This window comes from Hemicordylus capensis, chromosome 3 (assembly GCF_027244095.1).
Source record: "Hemicordylus capensis ecotype Gifberg chromosome 3, rHemCap1.1.pri, whole genome shotgun sequence".
NCBI classification, from domain to species: Eukaryota; Metazoa; Chordata; class Lepidosauria; order Squamata; family Cordylidae; genus Hemicordylus; species Hemicordylus capensis.
Genome location: NC_069659.1, coordinates 287,311,865 through 287,335,254, shown reverse-complemented (window position 1 = coordinate 287,335,254; position 23,390 = coordinate 287,311,865). Strand labels below are relative to the sequence as shown.

The 23,390-nt window shown below is 47.0% G+C and overlaps 3 protein-coding genes across 5 annotated transcripts; 1 reads left to right on the top strand and 2 right to left on the bottom strand.

Annotated features, from left to right (window-relative positions):
• Window positions 1–562: 562 nt before the first annotated feature.
• On the bottom strand, window positions 563–10,871 carry ZDHHC16 (zinc finger DHHC-type palmitoyltransferase 16). 2 transcript variants are annotated; one of them, XM_053312481.1, is made up of 11 exons: window positions 10,644–10,871; window positions 7,315–7,567; window positions 6,780–6,974; window positions 6,419–6,510; window positions 4,011–4,039; window positions 3,247–3,380; window positions 3,046–3,093; window positions 2,530–2,615; window positions 2,198–2,321; window positions 1,462–1,532; window positions 563–1,074 (listed from the first exon to the last, which is right to left on the bottom strand). In XM_053312481.1, the coding sequence occupies exons 2-11, from the start codon at window positions 7,549–7,551 to the stop codon at window positions 960–962; spliced, it is 1,131 nt and encodes a 376-aa protein (XP_053168456.1). In that variant the 5' UTR covers window positions 7,552–7,567; window positions 10,644–10,871; the 3' UTR covers window positions 563–959. The 2 variants fall into 2 exon arrangements, with proteins under 2 accessions (XP_053168456.1, XP_053168457.1); XM_053312482.1 differs by lacking the exon at window positions 3,046–3,093 and having other exon boundaries at window positions 10,644–10,869.
• Window positions 10,872–10,908: 37 nt separating this feature from the next.
• Window positions 10,909–16,101, top strand: EXOSC1 (exosome component 1). The gene is made up of 8 exons (XM_053312492.1): window positions 10,909–11,075; window positions 12,042–12,157; window positions 12,427–12,501; window positions 12,948–13,036; window positions 13,369–13,402; window positions 15,114–15,164; window positions 15,270–15,354; window positions 15,751–16,101. The coding sequence occupies exons 1-8, from the start codon at window positions 11,048–11,050 to the stop codon at window positions 15,855–15,857; spliced, it is 585 nt and encodes a 194-aa protein (XP_053168467.1). The 5' UTR covers window positions 10,909–11,047; the 3' UTR covers window positions 15,858–16,101.
• A 1,630-nt stretch (window positions 16,102–17,731) lies between these two features.
• On the bottom strand, window positions 17,732–23,380 carry PGAM1 (phosphoglycerate mutase 1). 2 transcript variants are annotated; one of them, XM_053312486.1, is made up of 4 exons: window positions 23,069–23,380; window positions 20,327–20,601; window positions 18,878–19,058; window positions 17,732–18,731 (listed from the first exon to the last, which is right to left on the bottom strand). In XM_053312486.1, exons 1-4 carry the CDS (start codon window positions 23,208–23,210, stop codon window positions 18,562–18,564), a joined length of 768 nt encoding a protein of 255 aa, XP_053168461.1. In that variant the 5' UTR covers window positions 23,211–23,380; the 3' UTR covers window positions 17,732–18,561. The 2 variants fall into 2 exon arrangements, with proteins under 2 accessions (XP_053168461.1, XP_053168462.1); XM_053312487.1 differs by lacking the exon at window positions 23,069–23,380 and adding an exon at window positions 22,594–22,830.
• Window positions 23,381–23,390: the final 10 nt, after the last annotated feature.

The following is a 23,390-nucleotide window of genomic DNA, read 5'->3' as shown; positions in this document are numbered from 1 at the left end:
AGGTATAATTTTGCTCATAGATCATAGATAAACTTGTATTAAGTAGTAAGGGTTAAAGCTTTCTGGAAGTTCCAAGCACAAATTGGATGATGTTTGAGTGGATTTCTTACAAAGTAGGGGGGGAAGCAATTGGTGGTACCATAGCTACATTTAAGGTAGTTTAATACTGGCAGCTGTGCATAGATCAGTTCTACAGAGTAACATTTCCCTTTAATGCTACTGTACCACTAACTCCAATTCAGCACTGGCGTTTCATTGAAGTGGGGAGACAGTGAGTCTTGGTAGGGGACTCATTGAGAGCTAGTTTGTCGTCATCCCCCACTTACTGTTTGATCACTACAGAAACCTGCCACAAATCTACACAGTCTGGCCAAAGGCCAGGCAGAAGTGGGGGTGGGGGTAGTAAACAGCAAATGTCTAATTTCCATAAGTTCTATACTGCTTCAACCTGTTATGAATTTATTCCGAAAGACGCAAAGCTTTTTGCAACTACAAGCTAAAGAACACCAGCAACTGCCATCATCCCTTCTCACCCTCCAGACAAAACCAATGGATGCCATACTATATGAAAAATGGTTTTATTTCTAAGGTTAAAAAAATCCCTGCCTACTTCAAGGGAGAGTAGCAGGACCATGGCCTACAAGACAGTCTCCTTTAACTAAACTAGGGAGGAGAGAGAGAGGAAAAAAATTGTTTCTCTTCCTCCTCCTACCTCCATATTACAGATGCCAATATTTTGCCCTAGCTGTGCAAACACAAACATGGGCCAGTCATCCCTATTCCACTTCAGCTGCCTGCAGCTGAGCATGCCTCAGCCTTCTAGAACAGTTCAGTGCCGATGGCCCACTGCAGCTACTGGGCCACCACCTCAAAGATGGAATTTTCTGTTGTGCTTCCCAATGAAAGCATATGTAAGCTCCAGCCTTCCACCAGTTAGTGCTCTGTTTTCCTTGTCTATTTCAGATTGCCAGGAGAGGAGTCTTCTGTTCAGCAACACAAGGAGGGGTGTCCCAACTCAGGCCAGATCCATAGGGTGGGTGCCTGGAGGGCAGTATGACTCGGGTGACCCAGTGCCTAAAAGACAGGTTTTAGTAGCATGTAGATGAATACAGACAAAAAACACATACTTGTTTGTGTACTCCTCCCTAGCATTTCTATCATGATGATGAGACTACAGTGTGGAATCTAATAGAAGCCACTGCAGTTAGGAGTGTGAATGGAACTGGGCAGGGAGATCACACTGAGGGTGGGGGAAGGTGCACCCTGCCCCACCCTTAAAGTGTGGCACACACCCCTCAAACTAGCCAAACAGCCAGTTGTTCAAAGCGGTTTGGAGGCCCTTAAAAGAGTTTGTGCACATCCCTAACTGCAGTGATGGCTGTACTACCTAGGTGTGTCAAGGTTTGAGCCAGGCCATTTTGCACTGGACAGAGATTTCCCCCTCTTTCAAAAGTTTCTTACCTCTTTGTTTCCACACCCAGGAACACCTTCCAGTTGCCCAAAGGACCATAGCTGTATGGATTTCGGAAAACCTAGGGTCAAGGGAGAGTGGCAGGAAATTCTGTTATTTGAGCCCAGCTCAGCCATTTTTCCATTTTGTACAGCAGCCTATGCCGGTAAAGGCGATGACTGCAGTTAAATTACACAGTCCAACTAGTCAAATGTATAATAAGGTATTCACTTATTATATACGGAAAGGCAGCCACTTATATTCTGCTTACTTTTGTAAACATAGAATTGGAAGGGACCTTGCATGTCTAAGCGCAGAAACTTGCTACACAGCAAGTTTCTATACGGCCACTGAGTCTGTCTGGAACCTAGTGACAGAGAACCCACCACAGTGTGTGGCAGACTGTTCCAATATTGAACAGCAGTTACAGAATCTGAAGATATTAGAAAGCCTCTGGATTACTTACAATAAACTAAAATAATCTGAAATTAAACTATAAGACACACAATGAATTTGGTATTCAAGCAGTACATTCAAGTTCATGCCTAAATTAGCTGTCAAGAGAGAGGGACTAAATCCAATCTCAGGAGGAAGTGGGTTCCCTGGGGAGGGGGTGCTGTGTACAGAGAGCCAAATATTGTGAAATACTACACTACTTGTTAAAGGAGCTCTTAATAGGTGGACACATGGGGTTCTGCCCATATTTCTTTTCCCATCATGCAAAACCCAGCTTTTTCCAGTCCTCACCTTGCCTTTCTTTTGGAGTCTTTTTTTCTCTTTGCGATTAATGTGTCTTTCAATACTAGTCTCACCACGAGTGATGAGAACAGCATGCCAGATCATGAGGACACCCAGTGCCAAGGCCACTGAACTGGAGAAGAAAAGAGGAAAGTGGCAAATACACTGGGGACTGATACAGCCAGAACAAAGTCAGTTGATTGGGGCAGTGGGCAGAAGGATGGATATCTGGGTCACTTGGAACAAGAGACTGATTCGGCTACTCTCTGAAGGCACTTCAGAGAGATGTCCCCATCCTCCCTCCCTATGAAAGCTTTCAACCAAACAAGCAGATCAGTTACCTGCAGAGGACCCAGGCATATACAATACTTTTGTGGAAAGCTCGCTCACTGAAGGAGAAGGTAGGTGGTGGTGTCTGAGAATAACTCTGCAAGGAAAAGCCACTGTCATATTTAGATATAATAACTTAGCAGATGAAGCGGTGATCCAGACCAGCAAGATGTGGAGGAAGGCTTTCTAAGACAAATGAATGGATAGACAGCACAGTGGACAGACAGATACCTTCTAAGAGACAAGGACCTCAATGATCATGAAGCAGAGACTGGGCAGAGCATGGGTATCAGGGCTCAGTACTCACTTCCCTTATTCTCCACCCATCCTGTCTCTTTTAAACAGGGATAAAACGTATCCAGTTCTGCCAGTATTCCCTCCCTTTATAGGGCAACATATGCCAGGTGACTGGAACTCCCTGTGGAGAAAAAGGGAAGGAGCACCAATCCTGTAGACTTATTCCTTGGTCAAAGCAGCATGTTCTGTCCTGTCTCTGTCTTGAGCAGCTGAGGAAAAAGGTACCCCACCTGATTGGCTGCCACGTGAAGTCTCTCCTTGTCAAGTAGTTTCATTTTCTATCGGATGGAAAACAGGCTGGCAGTTATACACACTCAATTTCTCTCAGCCTATGCACCCCTGCTAAGCATAGAGACCAGAAGGGAAGAGCCCCTTTCTTCTAGAGGAAACTGCCCAGCCCCCAAAGCCTATAGATCAGCAAAGACCCTCACCTCAATAGCAGCATAGGCCTCCCAGAACATGTCCCAGCCACTGACGCTGCTGTAGATGCAACCCATGGTCATGAAGAGGCAGAAGGAGAAGAAGTACCGATGATTGAAGTGCCCCACACAATTGTTCAGCCATGCTATCCCTTGGGGTTAAAGGTCTGTAGCTGTAGGCAGAAAGTCAACCCTTCCCACATTGCAATGTTTGGAGCAAACACGTTTGGAGCTCCCACCCAAAGAGCACAAATTGTTCAAATGGATCCAATTGCTTCCACCTAATAGCCAGGGCACCCTATTGATTTCCAGCATGCACTGCCCTTTTGAAATTGGAGAGGACAGAGATCTGCTTCCTTAATAATGCATTGTGGGAGCTGTGCTTTTAAGCCAAAACCCAGCAGGCAAGGAGACACTGGGGTGGTGCTTCATGCACGAAGAGCAGCTGTGAGGCCAGAACTATTTCTTTCCCTCTCAGGCTGAAACAGGAGTAACAGTCCTCACGTATAGCCAGTTAAACCTGCAACGCTGGCTGAAGTGTGCTATCTCACAAGCAATATGCATATATTCTTTTCCTCTCTGATATTGCAGGCTATTCCTTTTAGCCAGTCAACCTCAAGAGATCCCATGCTCCCCCAATGGCAACGTAAAGAATCATCAGCTTCCTCAAATAGATGCTTTCTCTGGTGTGCAGGACACCATCCTTCACACTGATTTCAAGGTTAACTCCAGCCAGTCCTTCTATGGACTTGAAACAAGTATCTGTGGAAGGATACGGCAGTGATGGTCCATCTTCAACACACACCTGCAGGAGGGAAGCAGTATTGATATTGAATAGTATTGCATATAGGTTGGAGACTTAACTACTTGAGAAAAGGGTTACTTAACAGTAAGGAAAGAGAGCATCCCTAGAGCGCAATACACAATGAGGGAAATGGGAGGGCATCAACTACTTTGTGGTGGATTTGGGGCACTCTGCCCCTTTGTGTATATGCAGAAACACACTTGGGCAGGAGCCGAGTACTGACTGCTCACTGACATGAATACAAGTACCCCCCGCCTTGTATTCTATTGCTTTTGGTTATGTTATGTTACTTAAGCTAACATAAGACCTCCTCTCAAATCTACCTAAAGCTAGAGCCATTTATAGTCTGCAGATCTTCAAATGCACCACAGAGGTGTGGAATTTGGTATTTGACCGAGTTTAGCGGAGGTTTCATTTAAACAATAATAACGAAAGCAAATGTCTCACCTATATGATTGGGGCGAGATAAGCTGTTTTAATGCATGCGGAGAATGAGAGGATTTGAAGTGGCAGAAGAGGACTGAGCAGGAGTTCCACCAGCTTCAGTAATCTGCCAGTTTTGTCCCCATCTCCCTGGTTAGAACAATCAATCCAAAACAAGTCTATATATTCCAATTCACTCTGTCTAATTTATTCAGGTCGCACACACCCCTACCTATACATTTTTTCATTTTCAGTGTGAGCCTTCCTCTCAGAAAGAAAGAATTATGCTATTGCATGTTATAACTTAAGCCACAGGATCAAAGAAAGGACTCTAGACCCTGGTACTCCAGCATGACAGACCTAAAATTTAGATTATTTGGCCAAACAGCTAAAGAGGCAATACTAGAGCCCCTGGTGGCGCAGTGGTAAAACTGCTGCCCTGTAACCAGAAGGTTACAAGTTCGATCCTGACCAGGGGCTCAAGGTTGACTCAGCCTTCCATCCTTCCGAGGTCGGTAAAATGAGCACCCAGAATGTTGGGGGCAATATGCTAAATCATTGTAAACCGCTTAGAGAGCTCCGGCTATAGAGCGGTATATAAATGTAAGTGCTATTGCTACTATCCTAGCATATTGCATGTTAACTTCATGGGAAATCTGCTAAGTACTTTTATAGTATCTGAATTATAAAGTAGAAGTGTGTGGGTAGGCAGCATGCAGCTCTCCGGATGTTGCTGGGCTGTGTGCAGCTCCCTCTGCCCAGAATAATGTCTTAATTCTTCAACAAAGGACACCCAAATCTCATATCCAAAATTATACATTGTATTAGGTATAATAGATGTGTTGCTCATATTTAGGGAGAGGAGAGCTGGTCTTGTGGTAGCAAGCATGACTTGTCCCCTTAGCTAAGCAGGGTCAGCCCTGGTTCCATATGAATGGGAGACTAGAACTGTGAGCACTGCAAGATATTCTCCTCAGGGGATGGAGCCGCTCTGGGAAGAGCTGAAGGTTCCAAGTTCCCTCCCTGGCTTCTCCAAGATAGGGCTGAGAGAGATTCCTGCCTGGAACCTTGGAGAAGCTGTTGCTAGTCTGTGAAGACAATACTGAGGTAGTTGGATCAATGGTTTGACTCAGTATATGGCAGCTTCCTATTTGGATGCCTTATTCTGAACCAAGAATTTGAATGTAGGGAGAAGCAGTAGGGTTATATAGGCAGGGGGACATGAAAGGAGGAAGACTTGAAAAGTTCATCCGGAATCTCTGCCAGGTACAGGATTCTACATCCTATTTCACCAGCCATACCTTACACAGAAAATTGAACAAGCCTAGATACCAATCTAGGCAGTTTAAATGGCTGTGAAGCACTTTAGGACCTATGGGTGAAAGGTGGTATAAAAATATAAATAAAACCTGTCAAAGGATAGTCCCAGAACTTGAGACCCAGAAATAAAAAGCTAGAACCGAAGAACCTCCTTTGCAAAGGGACCATACCCAGGTCATTCCTTCACTTATCTATGGTCCCAAGTTCAGTCTCTAACCTCTCAAGTTATAAGCATCTCAAGATGTGGGCTGGGAAAGACCTTTGCCCAAGATCTTGAAAAACCACTACCTGACAAAGTATAACTACTGGGCTAGACAATCCAGTGCTCAGAGACTTTGTATAAGGCATCTTCATATATTCATAGTCATGATTCAAGTCTGGTTTGTGCAAACAGATGCTATGTGCACAGTAACACGCAAACATGAAAAGCCAATTTAAAAAAAACAAAACTTTTTAAACTCAGCAGCTCTGTTTTACAATGCGTTCAGGCTTGCATATATTTCTCCAAATGCATTTTTTTTTAAAGACATAAAATACAAGATGACAGTTTAATGCACAAGCACAGAAGTCACAGCAAGGTGTGCGATGATGGGGGAAGAAATGAACGAGCACTTTGGATACAAGGGGCATGCCCACCTGTTGCAGATGCTGCAGTGATGGGTCCGAGCAGGCTTCGGTGCAATGCATTTCCTGCAGATGGAGACAGCAGCAATGTCGCCCTTAGACTGCTGTGAGAAGAGAATAGCCGCAGCTGTTTAGATTCCCTTGCAAGAATACTGTCTGCTCATATTAACACACTGTATCTGGCAAGTACTTGGATCTCAAGAGCTTAACGTAATGACACCTTGAGGCCAGCTACTGGTCCATGACATATTGCACAGGAGTCACCAATAAGACCCCACAAAAACTCCCATTTCTGATCCCAGGGTAAAGGTGGGGGGTGGGGAGACAGGAGAAGAAGACAAAGCAGAAATACATTTGGAGGTCTCTGTCTTACCTGTGGGGGACAGCCAGGCTGAGTAGTGATGGCCATGTAGTAGTGGAAGACAATCATGACAAGGTTCCAGTGGCCATAGATAAAGTGCCAGAAGACCCAGGGAAGGGGGTAGGTCCGCAGAATGAGCGGCAGGAGACAGACGTACACAATGGCCACCACCGAGCTGGTCAATACAATCACTAAAGCCACAAATACCTGTTAAAGGAATTGGGGAAGGGGCTGTGCTACCAGTGCAAGCAAGACTGAGTCCAATGGCTGGAAGCATGGATGTGATGGATGGATCCCACTGTTAAATCCTGCTTGGTCTCCCACAAGGGAACAGCTGCTCTCGGGAATTTGTCAAAGGATTCTATGGGCCACCAATGCCACCTCCTCCTCCCATTGGCAAAGTCACGTATCTCTTTGCCCTTAATGGTGCCAAATAGCTACTTAAGGTGGCTTGAGTTGAGGCTCTGGGGCTGCAACTCTAGATGCTGTTGGAACTGCCTCCAACAGACCTTAAATTCCACCCCAGTCGCTCTTCCTAGGTACTCACCACCCCAAACCACCGGGTGACGTGATCCACCAGCCAGTAGATGGGCTCGAAGAGGGCATCAAGAGCAGTGTCACTGTCAGCAAAGGAGTTGTACAACAGAGAGCGCAAACAGAGACGCCCATACAACCACAGTTGCTCCACCTGCCGGGTCACCCAGAACCGGCGTCTCTGACCTATCCGCAGGCACTTCAGGAAGAGGCGCATGACAGCGGAGTACATCCGCCGGCGGCTCCTCATCCCTTCCACGCAGGGCCTGGGGAGAGAGGAAGCAGTGTCAGGAAGAACTGGACAGAAGTTTTAGACATTGGGCACTGGCTTTGTGCCAGGCATTTAGTCAGTGTGGGACCTACATCTTAAGCATCATGACCAGTGTTCCCTCTTAAATGGATTCCCAGATGTTGTTTACTACAACTCCCAGAACCCCCAGCTGCAGTGGCTTTTTCTTGGGGATTCTGGGAGTTGTAGTCAACAAAATCTGGGAATCCCTGGTAGAGGGAACACTGGTCATGACACTCAGGGATGGTATATTGAAGGAAGCTAGTATAGTCACTGCTGACTTCAGGATAGTGCAGGTGGTGGTGGGGGGTCACTCTCCTTTCAGATGCCTCCAGTGTAGAACTGAGGGAGGGGGTGCTCTCACTGTCGGAGCGGGGTGGGAAATGAAGCACTTGTGCATGCTCTTTCAGCCCCTATGATGACATTTATTTTATTTATTTATTTTATTCATCACATTTATATGCCACCCAAACTTTTGTCTCTGGGCAGCTAACATAAAACAATTAAAACACATGTAAAAAGTTAAAACAATTCAACAATTTTAAATCAATCACAAAATTAAAACCAACAAATTTTAAAAGGCTGAGAAAACTTGGTTAAAAAGATGGGTTTTTAGAAGTTTTTAAAGAATTGCCAGAGATGCGGAGGATCGTATCTTAGCGGAGAGTGCATTCCACAATCTCGGGGCAGCAACCGAGAAGGCCCATTGTGCCTACACCCCAGAATAAAACAGAAAAACTCATTTGCGTAGTGACATGCATAATAAGCTCAAGGAACAGCAACTTGTCCAGATCCCCCAAGTGCTCAATGGGCACATCTAAGAACTTCTTTCCCCAAATGTCATTGCACTAACTGCAGACAACCACAACAAATGAAGAGGAATGAATGACTCAGAGGAAACCAGAGACACAGTGAGTGGTTGGGACATGCCACCCTTTCCCCAAGTACTGTTAGTACTGGCATGACCCAGAATGGATGGGAGAGCAGGGGAGACTGCCCAGAGTAGGGGAGGAATCCTGGAGTAAGTAGGAGGTGAGCACTTGTGAGGTTTAGAGGGATGTTACATAACGAGAGAGGAGACGGAATATGAACTATCTGAGGTTTGGGAAAGAACCAGTGGTGGGGGAAAGATCACCATTAATCTTTCTTTCCCAAGCCCGGTTCTAGCCATGGGGGGGGGGTGTTGGGGGAGACAACCTACATGGATGGAAATTCAAGCTATTCCCCTGACACCACTGCCTTCTTATTGGAGCAGTTGCTACATTTAGACCACTTACTACATCCAACAGAGTGAAGGAGGCCCACATTAAAAAACAAGAGAGACTGATCGGATAATGGCTCTTACCTGCTTGTAGAACCCCAGCGTCAAGCTGCAGCTAATCCAGGAGCAAGGAGGAACCTGAGCTAGGTCAGCTCTGGAGAAAGCTGATCTTGGCCAATTAATATTAACCAAGACTGGTGACCCTGGGAACCCCTCAGAGCCTAGAGCAACCTGTCATGGGGTCACAGGGCAGAAAGAGCACAAAGGAACCCAGGAAGGCAAAAAGGGAACAGAGCACTATACTCCAAGGGATTGAATTAATTTTTAGCCCCTGAAAGTTTAGTATAATGGGCCATTATTCTGATCTCCACTTAGTCTTAGCGGACCAGAAACCTCCTCCACCCTGCATCAAGTTCTACACATTTCAAATTCTTCTTTTACAATATTATACTGCAAAGTGCCCACTTAAAGATGAAGATGCTTCAAGCGGAAAAAACAACAATAATCCTCCTGATGTAGTCAACAGGAAGGTATTCCCTGCTGTTAGCCTCATCTCAAAGCTAGTGACCTTTTTTGGTTCATCTAAGGATACAGTATAGCTATACAATGTAAGTAGGAATAAGACTACCGCGCAGCCTCTCACACATGAATACATTTTCACAAGGAAGGGGTCAATATAGGCTTAATTCTGCAACTGTAGAAACTCCACTAAAGTTTGCAGGTTTCCTTAAAGGGCTCTGGCCAGCAGTCAATAAATCTTTGCCTAAATAATTCCTCTATAAAAAAAGAGGCAGGTTCTTTAAGTTGGTCCCTTGAAGTACATATAATTTACTGGTCACATAATTAGTTTCCAAGGTGGGATATTTTGAGGTAAAATCACACAGCTCAGCCTAACTGTATAGTCTTGCATAGGGCTAGAACAATAATAAGTGTTCATCCATATTAGCCTGTCTGGGATTATAACGCACATTAAAGTACACACCCAGGCATTGTCACTGCCAGGAGCCAGATGCACCCAGAGCTCAGTCCGCTCTCTGCCAGCTGGGCAGAGTTGGCATCATTCCTGGGCAGAGATTAAGGGTGATTTCTGAAGCCAGCATTGCCCCTCTGGCAGATGGCAGTAACAGCAAAAACTACAAAAGGGGGATTAGCCACCAAGATGCTCATCACTGGGACCTGTGTGGGTGAGCCAAAAGACTGCAGCGGGAGCCCACCCCAAGGGATATTTCAGTCACAATAATCTGTAGGAAAAGGAGACCAGCTCTGGTTGGCAACTCTATCCCTGGGTGAACCCCTGTTACCCTAATTTCCTGATGCTGTCACAGAAACAGACACCTGGGGGACGGGGGGGGGGGAGAAACCCAGCTGCCCCACTGAACTGTTGCAGAAGCTTATTGAGAACTGGAAGGAGAGCGACTTCCTTCTGTGCTTGACAGATCATTACCTCCACTGAATCATTCCCAGGAACTCCATTCCAGCGTGTATTTCGAGGGGCAGCCATGGGAGGGAGGGAGGGAGGGAGGGGGCGAGCCAGTCGGTGTTTCTGGGAGCAATGGGGACCTGGCCCCAGGCTCCATTCCACAGCACAGAACAAGTTCCACAGGAACGTCAAAAGAAGCGGAACACCAGAGGCGAGGCAGTGAGGCTGAGCCTTTGAGAGCAATGGAGAGAAGGAGCCCCCGGCGGGTGAGGAGCACCGCCTCTTTCAAAAGCATGCAGGGGGGACGCGGTCCTACCCCGCAGCATACACCGCAGGGATACTCCGAAGGAAGAATGCCTCTCTCTGTCTTACCTGGCGCCGCCATTCCCCAGGTCCTGTCAAGCCCGGACAGCAACCGGCTCTCCTCTCACTGCATCCACCCTGGCATCTCTTTTCCTTGTCGTCCTGACCGTCACCCCGGCCTCACTTGCGCATGCGCGTCAACACATCTTCCCCTCTAAACGAAACTACCATTCCCATAGTACATTGCGCGCCTCCTCCTGATCCCCCTCTCCGCGCCTACTGTTACTTTGTTTTATACCCCCGCCCGTTTGCCTAGTTATGGGCCACCCAGAGGAACGTGTGTGGAGAGGGTCATGTGATCTCAGGGATGTCCAATGAGGCGATTTCTTACAGCCCGTGGAACTGGAGAGCCAAAGAAAACCCCGTTCTTACACTCTGCCTTGATGATGTTCTGAAACTGCTAGAGCTGCAGCATGGTACCCGCTCGGTACTGCGTCCCTGGTGGGTTATAGCGGGGAGCGAACTGATCGTTAATGCGGGCGGGGAGGCAGGTAGAGCTTGGCTCCCTAGCTGTGTGTGAATGAGGCCAGGCAATTATCTGGTCTCAGCTCTTCCATCCGCAGAACTTCCAGCAGAAAGACCTACGAGGCGCACGCGCTTTATTCAAAGATGCCGACTGTCCGCGCCCGGCGTGGTTGCCTTTTAAGAGCATAGGGAGAGCTGCCTTGCTAGATCAGACCAAGGATTTAGTCCTTTTCAGACATTACGTTGTATGGGCGTACATGTGTCTGTTAAAGTCTGTATGCTTTTGTGTGAATGCTTTGTGTCCTTGCAGGATACAGATAGGAAGTGGACTGCTATGCATTCGTATAGATCTGCACCTACATACACTGTACATAGATTGGGGTTTTTTTTTAAGTGTTTTAGGTCTCCGTTTCTGTTTTTATTTGGTTTTTTATTATTTACCGCCCAAAACTTACGTCTCTGGGCGGTTTACAACAGAAAGCTTTTTTTTTTTAGCTTTTTATAAATAACTTTTAATTTGAAACTTTTAAAAAATTGTAACTTTAAATGTGGTTTTAGCCTGGTCATTTAACTTGTTTAATTTTATTTATCTTTTACTTACTATTGTATTTATTAATATTGTTAGCTGCCCCATGCAGTAGTGTGCTGGAGGGGCAGGGTATAAATATTTTAAATAACATCACTTGATTTGACCTTTTATCTAGTCCAGCATCCTGTTTCCCACACGTGGGCAAATGGGTGCTTCAGGAAGCCCCCAAACCGAGCATGGAGGCAAGAGCCTTCCTCTGTTGTGTGTTCAGCAGCAACTGGTATTCAGAGACATTCTGAATTCAGCTGTTCAGCTGCCATGGTCAATAGCCATTGATCACATCTGAGTGATGATGAATGGGCACTGAGAGGGTCTAGTATGATGGATGCTTGATTTTGTGTTCTTTCCCCCAGGTGAGAAACTCTGCAGTCTAGAGGAAGGAACCTCTGGCAGTGGTACCTACACCCGTCATGGTTCTATCTTTGCCTCTTTGGCTGGTTGCCTTGTGAAGAAAAGTGAGAATGGCATGGTGAGAATAAAGCAAGAAATGGACAGTGGTGGTGGTGTGGATTGCACATGCTGAATGCTTGATATAGATCAAGCCTACTTGTTTGTGGGGGAAAGGGAGTGGACAGGAGGAACCAAGTCACAGGTGAAAAGGTGCAAAATTGGGACAGGAATAAATATATGATCACTGGAAATTCCAGAGGATTGAGAGAAATCTCATGTTACTAGCTGATACTGTGTTATAGTGCACCCAGGGGACAATAAAGATCAGTTTTCTTTGCTCTTTTGCAGTTACCAGTGGTCTCTGTAATGAGAGATGTGGAGTCTCAGCTTCTTCCAGATGTGGGTGCTACTGTAACATGCAAGGTAATCTCAGCAAATCTAATTAGATACACTAGAATTGTTTATTTAGCTACCAGTGTGCCCAGTAAAGAATATGGACAGGATTTGTAAACCCTGCATGCCACAAGCCTGACTGTGGGCAGTTTTGTTTTCAATGTGTCCATACCATAGTTTTGGCCCCTGTCTATTTAAATCCTGAACTTCTCCAACAGTGCTTGCAGACATCTGCCATCTATAAATCAGTGAAAGAGAAGAAAAGGAAGTAGCACATCCTCCATCTCATAGATGAAGCTACATTATGATTTTCTCTGCATGCTGACTGTGTCATCAATGGAAATCAAGGGTGGGGCGGAGGGAATTGCTGAGGCATGCCATACTCTGCAATGACTGGTTTTGGATTTCCTTAATCTGAATGTCACTTGACAGTGTCCCCCCCCCTTTTTTTTGCCTCCTTCTCCCCCCCCCCCCAGGTTTGCAGCATTAACTCTCGTTTTGCCAAGGTGCACATCTTGTATGTCGGTTCTACACCACTGAAATCTCCATTCCGTGGAACAATACGGTAGGGAATGACCTTGTTTGGGGGTATTTTGTGGGCATTGGGTGCTTGTGGTGTTAGAGGTGGGAGATTAAGCCAGCCCCTATAAAGACCTTGCTTTATTCTTGCCATTGCTCCCCGAGTGATGGTAAGCATTAAGGAGTCAATGACTATTGGCTCTAAGCACCTGTAGTTTTATGTTTTACTTGTCCCAAAGCATGCTGATCTAGTAAGCTGACTAGTCCTTTATCCTACAGCAAACTAATCGCAACATAGTTAATTATCTTAGTGGGGTGTAGAGGAAAGAAATGAGAGGAAAATTGCAAGGCTAAGGCCTCCATTTCTTTCTTTGCCAGGAGAGAAGATATCCGAGCTACAGAGAAAGACAAGGTCAGTGGGATAAACATTTTGCTTACACAGCATGTGATGAGGATTAGTAGAATAGCTAATGCACATGACCAAGAACAGTTCTTCCTGATGTGTATATTAGGACTGTGCATGTCAAACAATGAGTTAATAACTGCCCCAGGTAGGAGAGCAGTGTTTGTGGCTCTTTAAAAGCCACCCAGGAGTGTGCACGTGCACGCACACACTCACAAGTTTTCTGATAATCGCTCAGTTCATTTTAGATCCTGCTCAGGTTGAATCAGGAAGGCCCCATTCTGAATGCAGGTGTGCACACAGTGCCTTGGTACTGCTGCCCAGAACAAAACTCACTCCACACAGAGATGAAAAATTAGAGGGACCACTGCTGGGATACTTGGGGGATGTAGTTGATGTTCAGATAACTGTTTAGTAAAGACCAAAACTCTGTGGGAGCGAGAGGACATTTTTCAAATTGACCCACTAAAGTTTCTGTACTAGAGCCTGCCCTTCCTTGTTCACTGTGTGTCTTGTACTGTTATGCAACCGCTGATGCATTGTCATGCTGCATCACATGTGATAGCAAGCATGAATTTGCTAAGCCAGGGTCCACCCTGGTTGCATTTGAATGGGGGACTACATGTGTGAGCATGGTAAGCTATTCACCTTAGCGGTATGGGGGCACTCTAGGAAGAGCATCTTCCTGCTTGCATGCAAAAGGTTCCAGGTTCCTTCCCTGGCGTCTCCAAGATAGGGCTGAGAGAGGCTCCTGCCTGCAACCTTGGAGAAGCCGCTGCCAGTCTGTGTAGTTTGCCCCTGCTTAACTGGGCAAAGAGGCACCTTTTACCGTGGTGATTCTCTTTATTTAGCAGGGGGAGAGTAACTGGCTCTATCCACCCCCAGCCCAGTGACTGTTGCTGGTGTCTATCTTGTGTTTTTTTAGAATGTGAGCCCTTTGGGACAGGGAGCCATCTTATTTATTTCTCTGTGTAAACTGCCCTGAGCCATTTTTGGAAAGGCGGTATAGAAATTGAATTAATAATATAATACTGAGCTGGATGGAGCAATGGTCTGACTCAGGGAGCCTCTTCTCACAATTAGTGAAAAGGGCTCCAAAGAGGGCTGTGGGAAAGGAAGGTTATACTTCCCTGCAGATGATTCATGCCACATTGCTGGGCGCACTCCCTGTGCGCCCAGGCAGCGGGGAGGACCGGGGCCAGGATGTGTCATCCCAGCCCCTGGAAATACCATGTGCGTGGTGCATAATGGGAAACGCCGCCGCCACCCCCCTCCCCGGGCTCCCTGCAGTCTGGCAGCTGTGGCTACCAGGCAAGTAAAACAATGAAATTAAGGGAGCATTCACTCCCTTAACCTTGTTTTAATGGGGGCCTAGTCCGGCAGGTTTGCCACCGTGTTGCTACTGGGATCAGCCTGATCCTGGCAGTTCACACGGGCATGCAAAACCGGGCTGAGCTCCCTTAGCCCGGTTCTGCATGTGAATAGCCTCAGTAAATGGCAGCTTCCTGTGTTCCTAAGCAATGCCTCTTTTGCAAGATTGCTGAGGAAAGAGATTGCAACTTCTGGACTAGGGATATCCTAGCACAGATCAGATGGATGTCTAAATCTTTTCTTTCTGCCCAGAATGGTGGTTTCTTTTCCATGTCATGAGCTCTTGAAGCTGTCTCAGAACTTTGTTTACCTTCTTTCATTCTTCCTCCCCCACCACACCCCATTACAGGTAGAACTTTATAAGAGTTTCCGGCCAGGAGATATTGTTTTGGCCAAAGTTGTATCCTTTTCCTGTTGTTGCCTTTATCCCCATTTAGTAGTTTGTGACTGCTAATTGGAAGGGGAACCTTCAGACAATTTCCCTTAACTCAGCCTGTGGAGCTAGATCTCTCTGGGGGATGCACAGTCCAACTACTTGCTGACCACAGCAGAAAATGAGCTGGGAGTAGTGGTGGCTCATAGTGAAGCAGGTAAGAACCATCTCATTCAGAGCAGGCTGGTCGGAATTCTGGAATGTATTGTGTGTGCTGGAATATTCTGGGCCACAAAATTCTGTAAATGTGATTAAATAGGAAGTGCTGTCTGCCCCTAGTAACACCATGTTGACATTTGTGGAGAAGAGAGAATTTGTAGTAAGCACAAGCGGGAGAGGTTTCACTCTCTGTAAAGTGAGGCAGGAAGTTCCTGGTGGGTACAGCAGTTGGAGGGCCTCATGAGAGTGCAGCAGTTAAACTGTTGTAGGCGGGCAGGGGTAGCAGCAGCATGAACTGGTTACAGAACGTCTTCATTGAACTGCAGACTCTTCATGTCTGTAAATATACTTTGCTTGGAGCAGGGTTGGTGCTGACTTTCTGTCTTGATCTCAGGAGTACAGATGGTGCCAATCAGCTGGTGTGAAATGCAGTGTCCCAGTACACATGCCAAGGAACTGCGCAAGGTAGCCCGGGTCCAGCCCCAGTTCCTGCAGACATAGTAACTGGTACACCCCTACCATATAACTGCAGGAAAGACTTAACTTAGGGGAAAGACCCCGAGACTGTATAGGTGGCTACTGTGGATAGATCTCATGGGCGTGCAAGATGGAACTGGACCTGAAGAATCCTAGGTTTACTCCTGCCTCTGGAAAGGTTTGGAGAAAGAGATCTTGATTAGACCGTGTCCTCCAATTTTACTTCTCTACTGTACTACTTTAAGACAATAAATCCTTCCCCATGGTTTCTGTGCTTTCTGATGCTATTCTAATCTTTGGGCCGGGGTGTAGCAAGGCTTCTTTCTTTATTTCATTTATATACCACCCATCCCAAAATGGCTCACAGTAGTTAACATACAGAAAAAATTTAGCAAACAAAAGTTAAAATTAACTCATTTTAAAAAACACATTTAAAACCAATCAATTCAATTATTAAAAGCCAGGATGAAAAGATGGGTCTTTAGGGCTCTCTTGAATGAAATGGGTCCCTAGAGATGGGTCTCAAGGTTTCTCTGGCTGCTGCATTTTATAATAACGGAAGTTTCTGAACTATGTACAAAAGTAGCCCTAACACAGACTGCTTTGCAGTAGTCCAACCAGGAGGTTACCAGCTGATGTACCAGAGTTTTGAGGTCATTCTCCTCAAGGAATGGGCGGGACTGTCCTATTGGCCAAAGTTGGTAAAAAACACTCCTGACATAGCTTCAACCGAAGATATCAAGGTGAGATCAGGATCCAAGAGCATTCCTAAACTATGTACCTGTTTGTAGTTGGGAGTGCAACCTGGGACAAAAAGTGAAGATGGGCTCATGCTTTCCCTTCATCTTCAGCAAGGCATATGAAGGGGAGAACAGAAAGCAAGCTGTCATCCAACTGGTGCGACCCAGGGACAGTCCACCCCACCCCCTGTACCCTTGAGACAGGTAAGGTGGGTGTAAGGCTTGGCTGCTTGCCTTCCTTGAGCTGTAAGTGATATCTCTCTAACCAGTACCATCTGAGGGGTGATGTGAAGACTTCTTTCCTCCAGTGTTTGCTCACACTTTTTTTTTAAAATGCAAAAAGGGTTCCAAGTTCCCTCTCTGGCTTCTCCAAGATAGGGCTGAGAGAGATTCCTGCCTGCAGCTTTGGAGAAGCTGCTGCCAGTCTGTGAAGACACTACTGAGCTAGATAGACCAATGGTCTGATTCAGTATATGGCAGCTTCCTATGTTCCTATTGCTAGAAGAGACGAGCTCTCCTTTGTTGCATCCTTTACTAGTGGGGGGGGGGGGCGAGGGGAGAACCACGAGCACTGACTTCAGGCTGAGCTTGCACCCAGTGCAGCTCTCTTGCTGCAACTGCTGGGGGGAGAACTACATTCCACAGCCTTTGGTTAGAACTACCCACTTGTTCTGAGCACACTAGGTATAGTTGAATAGCCCAAAGCGCAGCGATGGTCCATCTTTTTTATTAGGATAGTTATGCCTAAGGCCACTGGGATATTATCTATAGTAATCCCGTTTTATCTTCCAACATCTTCCCAGCAAAGAATGTGCTTTTTCTTGCTACAGCAGTGGAAGAGCTCAAGGGAGGAGCAAAACAGACAACTGGTGATCTCCTACGGGAGCTACAATATTTTTATTACCTGCCAAACAGCATACGGGAGTCAGAAAACAACTGCTGTCTACTGGGAGGGTGAAGACTGGTAGTGGTCAGCTGCTGCAATTGCTTTACAGGTCTCTGCTCCAGGGCCTCTGAGTCCTGAGGTTTAGGCAGAGGCTATCTGCGACTTCGGAGATCCACAGTGCCTTGCCATGGAAGATGCCAGGTGATACTGTTCCTTGTTGGTCTGAACCCTGTTAAGAGACCATCTCTAGCAAGTAACATAGACACTGCAGATATTGCACATAATTCCTTTATTTTGAGACTAGGGCAAATGCAGCCATTGTACAGTGAAGTGAGCTCCAGTGTAAACCCATCTGATGTCAGGCAGGGATAACGCACAGACTGTGGGGCAGAGAAGCAACACATAATGATACACAGTATCTGGGCTTACTGGCACTACACAGCAAGGTTATGGGATTACAGCTGGAGATCACAGGGTGGTTCCTTCCATTGCTCTCTCTTCCCTAGTCTCATTCCTTCCCCACTAACGTTTTGAAGGCAATGAAACAAGAGTTGTCTGTTACCTAACACAGAATCAGATAGCACTGCAGGGATAACGAAGAATACGGACCTTTAGCAAAGTGACATGCTTTCTTTTAAAAGACCCCATAAAAACAGCTGATCCTTGCATCCCTGCTGTGCTGTCCCAAGCACCCCTGCCTAGTCTTTACATCCGTCTTGAATGGCCAAACCAAATCAAGCAACATTCTAACTGACTACAACTACAGCAGCTGCCACATGAACGGAATGGAGGCAAGAGGGGCACTCTTTTGGGAATGCTTGGGGATCCCTCTTTACCTTAGCAGCAGCAGGTTCCATTGTGCTGGGGTTTGCTAGACTCTCTTTCAGAGCCCCTGCTGGACTGTGGTCCCCATCCCTGTGGTATCTAGACAGATCCTGCTAGGAAACAGTGAATGTGGAAATAAACTGGTCTTGAAGGAAAGGGCATGGCCCCTAGGATGTTTCACCACCTTTGGCTAGTCAGCCCTCAGGCTGTGGCAGGTGTGTGTTGGGAAGGAAAGGGAGAAGGGAGGGAAACTTCTACGTATTACTTGCTCCTGCTTTCACTTCTTGACCTTGCCCTGGGCTGCCACAGCTTCCATGGCCTTGCGGACAGTCTCCTCGTCTCCCAGGAACTGCATGGGCTTGATAGGCTTCAGGTTTTTGTCCAGTTCGTAGACTATGGGGATTCCAGTGGGGAGATTGAGCTCCATGATTGCTGCCTCAGACATTCCTGCAAAAAGTAAGGGATGAATCACCTAAACAGCCCGGCTACGTTGCCCCTCCCAAGAAGAGTTAACAGGAAACCTTTCTGGAGTTCACTTCAAGACTTGACCAGACTTGTGTTGTGTTTGGTGTACAAGTCACAAGCAGACTCACCTTCTAGATGCTTAACGATGCCACGGAGACTGTTGCCATGGGCAGCAATGAGCACTCTCTTGCCTTCCTTGATCTGTGGAACAATTTCCTCATTCCAGAAGGGCAGGGCCCGAGCAATGGTGTCTTTCAGACTCTCACACGAGGGCAGCTGATCTTCAGTAAGGTCAGCATAGCGGCGATCCTGGGGAAGCACATCAATGGGAACTCAAGACATGACTGCTGCTGTTTCCTGGAAACTTTCATCACCACTTGCTCCCAGTGCTATGGCACACACCCCACTCCGAAACAGCCCTAGATGAGTTGGTTCTTTGGCTTGCACTACAGCAAAATCCACCTATATACCAGGCTCAATAGTTGGCTGCTGTACTCAATGTCAGAACAGATATGTTACAGCCACTCATGCAAGAGCTTCCCTGCTTCTACTGTGGTCTCTGGCTAGTGGCCTTCCCTACTGAAACAGTTTTCTTAGTTAATATGTACTATCAACAGTTTGCTAAGCCTAGATTGTATGCCTCCATTTGTGATTATGGTGCAGCACAAAACTACTAATCCTTAAACTTTGGTCCTTAACCAGTTCTACTCCACTGAAGTCTCCTCTTCAGTACCTTGCACTCATTTATGAATGGCCACACAGACTTATTGAGTGTAAACATAGGAGCGACACTAGGTGGCCCTTATACCAAGTCAGGCCACTGATCCATCTGCATAGTACTGGCTACACCAACTCTCCAGAGTTTCAGGTGGATCTTTCCCAGCCTGACCTGAAAATGCCAGGGGCTGGACCTGGGACCTTCTGCAGGCAAAGCATATGCTACATGTACCACTGAGCAACTTCCCTTTCCCAAATGCGGGTTCGTTACTTTTGAACTTATTCAGTTTGTCTGGCAGAAGGTGGATGTTTCTAGCCTTCCAATGGTGACAGTCGGTGTTCTACTTCACATTAATGCAAGCACTATGAGAACAGTATCAAGTGCTCAATACTCCAGGATAATTAATTTGGGATGAAGTGGCATGATCGTGTGTGGCTGGTGCACTGGCCATTTCTGTGGTTAACTCATTCGCAAACATGGTGTATAGATGGAAGTCTCTACCTCTCTCTGTGAATAGCCTTGACTGTTGTCACCATGCAATACAAACATCCACGAAGGATGTAAATGATTAATTGATAAGGAAGAGAGGTGGTCCCTTTCAAGTACTAGTAAATTTGTCAGAGTTATGCAGCACACTAGTCACACCTTAAGGCAGACCAACTGCAAGGCTCACAGAACAGTACAACTACTGAGCGTTAACTTATGGCCAAGAGATCAGCAACAAATTGAGAAGGTGAATGAAACTAGCCCTACAGGCAGGAAAATGAAAAAATAAGGAGTTACTCCACAACAGCCACTTGCAAATAAACCTTCCTTATCCTCAAAGGAACACTTATCCTCAAAGTGTTTTATAGCTCACCTTGCTGATGGTACTGTAGAAGGGGTGGTCAGGCTCCATTGGAGGTGGTGGAATGTCATAGGAACGCCTCCAGATCTTCACCTGCGCTTCGCCATGTTTAGCAGCTGTCTCAGCCTTGTTAAGGCCTGTGAGGCCACCATAGTGCCTCTCATTGAGACGCCAGGTCCTCACCACAGGCACCCACATTTGATCAAGGACATCCAGCACAGTCCAGAGGGTGCGAATTGCCCTCTTCTGCACAGATGTGAAGCAGATGTCAAATTCATAGCGAGCATCTGGAAAAGCCCAGAGAGGACAATATTTACAGCATCTCCTATTCCAAATGCTCAGGGCAGGTAACACATTAAAAATGGTACAATGAATATAGTTTTTCTAAAAAGCCAATCCATGCCGTTTCCTAAGTACTAAAATTCCCTACTTGTTTGAGAAAAGCACTCTATTATAGAAACCTTACATTTTCACATCAACTCACTCAAAGTTTTACTGCCATATAACGGATGAGGATATCACCAACCACATCTCACACAAACAGAAGATGGAACAGGGGTGGGGGGTGGGGTTTACACACACACACACACACACACACACGCTTACCAATCTTGTATTGCAAAACTTCCAAGTTACTATCACCAGTGCTGAAAGTAGTCTCTACCTAGTAGTCTCTTTTGCAAACTCAGCAAAATACCTGGGCATCAAATGCCACCCAGCATACAAATTCCTCCCTGCCCCATTCCACAGCTCAGACAGTTCACATTAGCTGGCTACATGAAAATCCAGTGAAGCAGAAAGATGCAATGCTTACATAATGATTGGGGCGGGCGTGTGTGTGTTGGGGGGGGATCCCAGCTGCTGCTGCTGCTGCTCTCTCCACGGAGCAAGAGAAGAAACCACCAGCCATCCTTCACCCCCTCCCCCCCCAAAAAAGACAGTTCCTTATAGTCACTTTTGTGGAGAGAATGGCAAAGTGTCCTATTACCTCCCTTTGTAGAAAGGGAAGAGAGTTGTGCAATAATGCCAACTAACACTGCAGCGGGAAAAGCATGAATTGTGCAACACAGAACGAAATGGGACAATGCAGGTAGTGGACGCTCATAATCTCATGCCAAGTCGCAAAACACACGCACACCCTCTCAAGGGTTATCGGCACTGAGCAATTGCTTTTTACTACTGCATTAAGAACAAATAAGTCACACACACTATAGAATTAGCAGGCCCCCTTCCCCAAATACAGGTTACACAGAGAAACCAAACAAACAGGAGGATTTGGCTGCTTTTCGCCGTTTCTTAGGCCTGCCTAGGACTACAAGCTGGCCTTAGCTGTTGCCTGCAACTCTTTCCTCCCAGGCTTCCGGTAGCAAGAATTGGGCACAGGCTCCTTCCCTGTTGCAGCAGCGCTGAATGACTCAGCTCCTGCTCCATCTCCCCAGCCTCCAAAGGGCCTAGCCGGATGTGGGGGGGTGGGGTGAGGGGGGAAGAGAGAGAAACATACTCAGTTGCTTCTGAAGTCAAAGCATCTTTCTCAAGCCATATTAGGCTACTGCTGGGCTCCATCCTTGGAGACAATAAGGGCAGGACTTGGTTCAAGTAGGGGCAGTGCCTCCACTGAGATGGGGAAATGACCTATCCAAGGTCACCGCCAGACAGTTGTACAGATGGTTAAAGGGGGGGATGGGGAAGCACACCTAAAGAGACAATCGTCCATCTTAGCAGGGAGAGAACACCACTCTGCTCAAAGTGGGCCATGCTGCACAGAAAGGGTAAAGAGGCAGCACATTTTTACAGTCAATATATCCCATCGCCTTGAGGAGTCAAATGTTAGGGTAATTATTTAGAATATTAACATGCTGTTTGACTCTGCCAAAGCCCCAAAGCAATCGGTATTATGTTTGGCTCAGATCTCGCCAGAGGCAACTAATCAGAGCCAAGAGGCAGGCGGTGCAGAGATTCAAAGCTGCTTGGGAGCCCTACCCTTTTGTTCTAGCCGAGAGAGATCTGCACTGGCTTCTTTCGGGCGAAGACGAGATAATACAGCACGTGCTTAGGAAAATCCCTCCTTTGTGCTACTCTGCTTCTCTCTCAATCTCGGACCCTGCTCTGATCATATTGGCCTCAGGAGTGCTGGCCTAGATACATCTCAAGAACGTGCGTCCTTCACTCCAAACGCTGGGAATCCCCCATGTTTCTCTCTTCGGGACTCTTTTCTTCCCCCCCCGCGCCCCCCCACACACGTTTCTCTATTCCGCCCCGCCGCTAAGTTTTTCTCTCACCTTCAACGTAAGGATGCCGTAGGAAGGCGAGCATCCTTGCCTTGCGAAACCAATTTCTACAGACTTCTGCCGTTTATTGCGCACTTGCTAGAGAGCAAGTCCAACAGAACTCAATAGAGCTTGCGTCTGAGAAAGCTTGGACAGGATCGAGCTGGTAGCCCGCCCAGGTCCCCACTTCCATGTTGTGTGCGCTCGAGAAAGAGAAGGGGAGACCACCACGTGCCTATACATGGGCGCTTCATCCCATCTCTTTGCATCCCGTGCCCTCCCTCGCTACTCATCCTGACTTGCATCCTCCATCTGCCCCAAGCTACCCTATCACCACTCTGCTTTCGGTAGCCACCCCTTGCCCATTATTTCTGCAGGCTGGGCGTCTCCGAGAAGCCCCTTCACTAGCAAGTATGCAGCTCCTTTTCCTCCTCTTCCAAAACGCAGTTTGCTTGCTTCCTTCCTCCCACTGCTCCGGTCCCTTCACCTCTTAGCGCTTCTCCTCCGCGCTGCGCTTCTTCCTGCCCTGCCGGGCTCAGGTCTGCATCATACCAGCCGCTGAAACGGTTCTCCAGGTTCCACGCGCTCTCTCCGTGCCGAACCAGAACCAGCCTATATGCAGCCGCCATTCCGAAAACAGATCGAATCAAGTAGGATGCAGATGCAGACGCCGGGTCGCTCTCTCACCTCCCTCACTCGACCGACAAGGAGACTCTCCAGCAGGCAGGGTGCATGCGCCCACAAAATTCCCCTCCCACAACTGCAAAGCGCAAGCGCGACAGCACAGCCCTCTCCACGTTAAGCCTTGC

Bases quoted from the DNA above. Each gene is read 5' to 3' on its own strand.
- ZDHHC16 (XM_053312481.1), bottom strand. From the start codon at position 7,551: ATGAGGAGCCGCCGGCGGATGTACTCCGCTGTCATGCGCCTCTTCCTG. The intron at 6,975-7,314 runs GTGAGTACCTAG...TTCCTTTAACAG, and splicing joins TCACCCGGTGGTTTGGGGTG to GTATTTGTGGCTTTAGTGAT. The intron at 3,381-4,010 runs GTATCCTTCCAC...CCCAAGGGATAG, and splicing joins GAAGATGGACCATCACTGCC to CATGGCTGAACAATTGTGTG.
- EXOSC1 (XM_053312492.1), top strand. From the start codon at position 11,048: ATGGTACCCGCTCGGTACTGCGTCCCTG. The intron at 13,037-13,368 runs GTAGGGAATGAC...TTTCTTTGCCAG, and splicing joins CCATTCCGTGGAACAATACG to GAGAGAAGATATCCGAGCTA. The intron at 13,403-15,113 runs GTCAGTGGGATA...ACCCCATTACAG, and splicing joins GAGCTACAGAGAAAGACAAG to GTAGAACTTTATAAGAGTTT.
- PGAM1 (XM_053312486.1), bottom strand. From the start codon at position 23,210: ATGGCGGCTGCATATAGGCTGGTTCTGGTTCGGCACGGAGAGAGCGCG. The intron at 19,059-20,326 runs GTGAGCTATAAA...GTGCTTCCCCAG, and splicing joins TCTACAGTACCATCAGCAAG to GATCGCCGCTATGCTGACCT. The intron at 18,732-18,877 runs GTGAGTCTGCTT...TACTTTTTGCAG, and splicing joins CATCGTTAAGCATCTAGAAG to GAATGTCTGAGGCAGCAATC.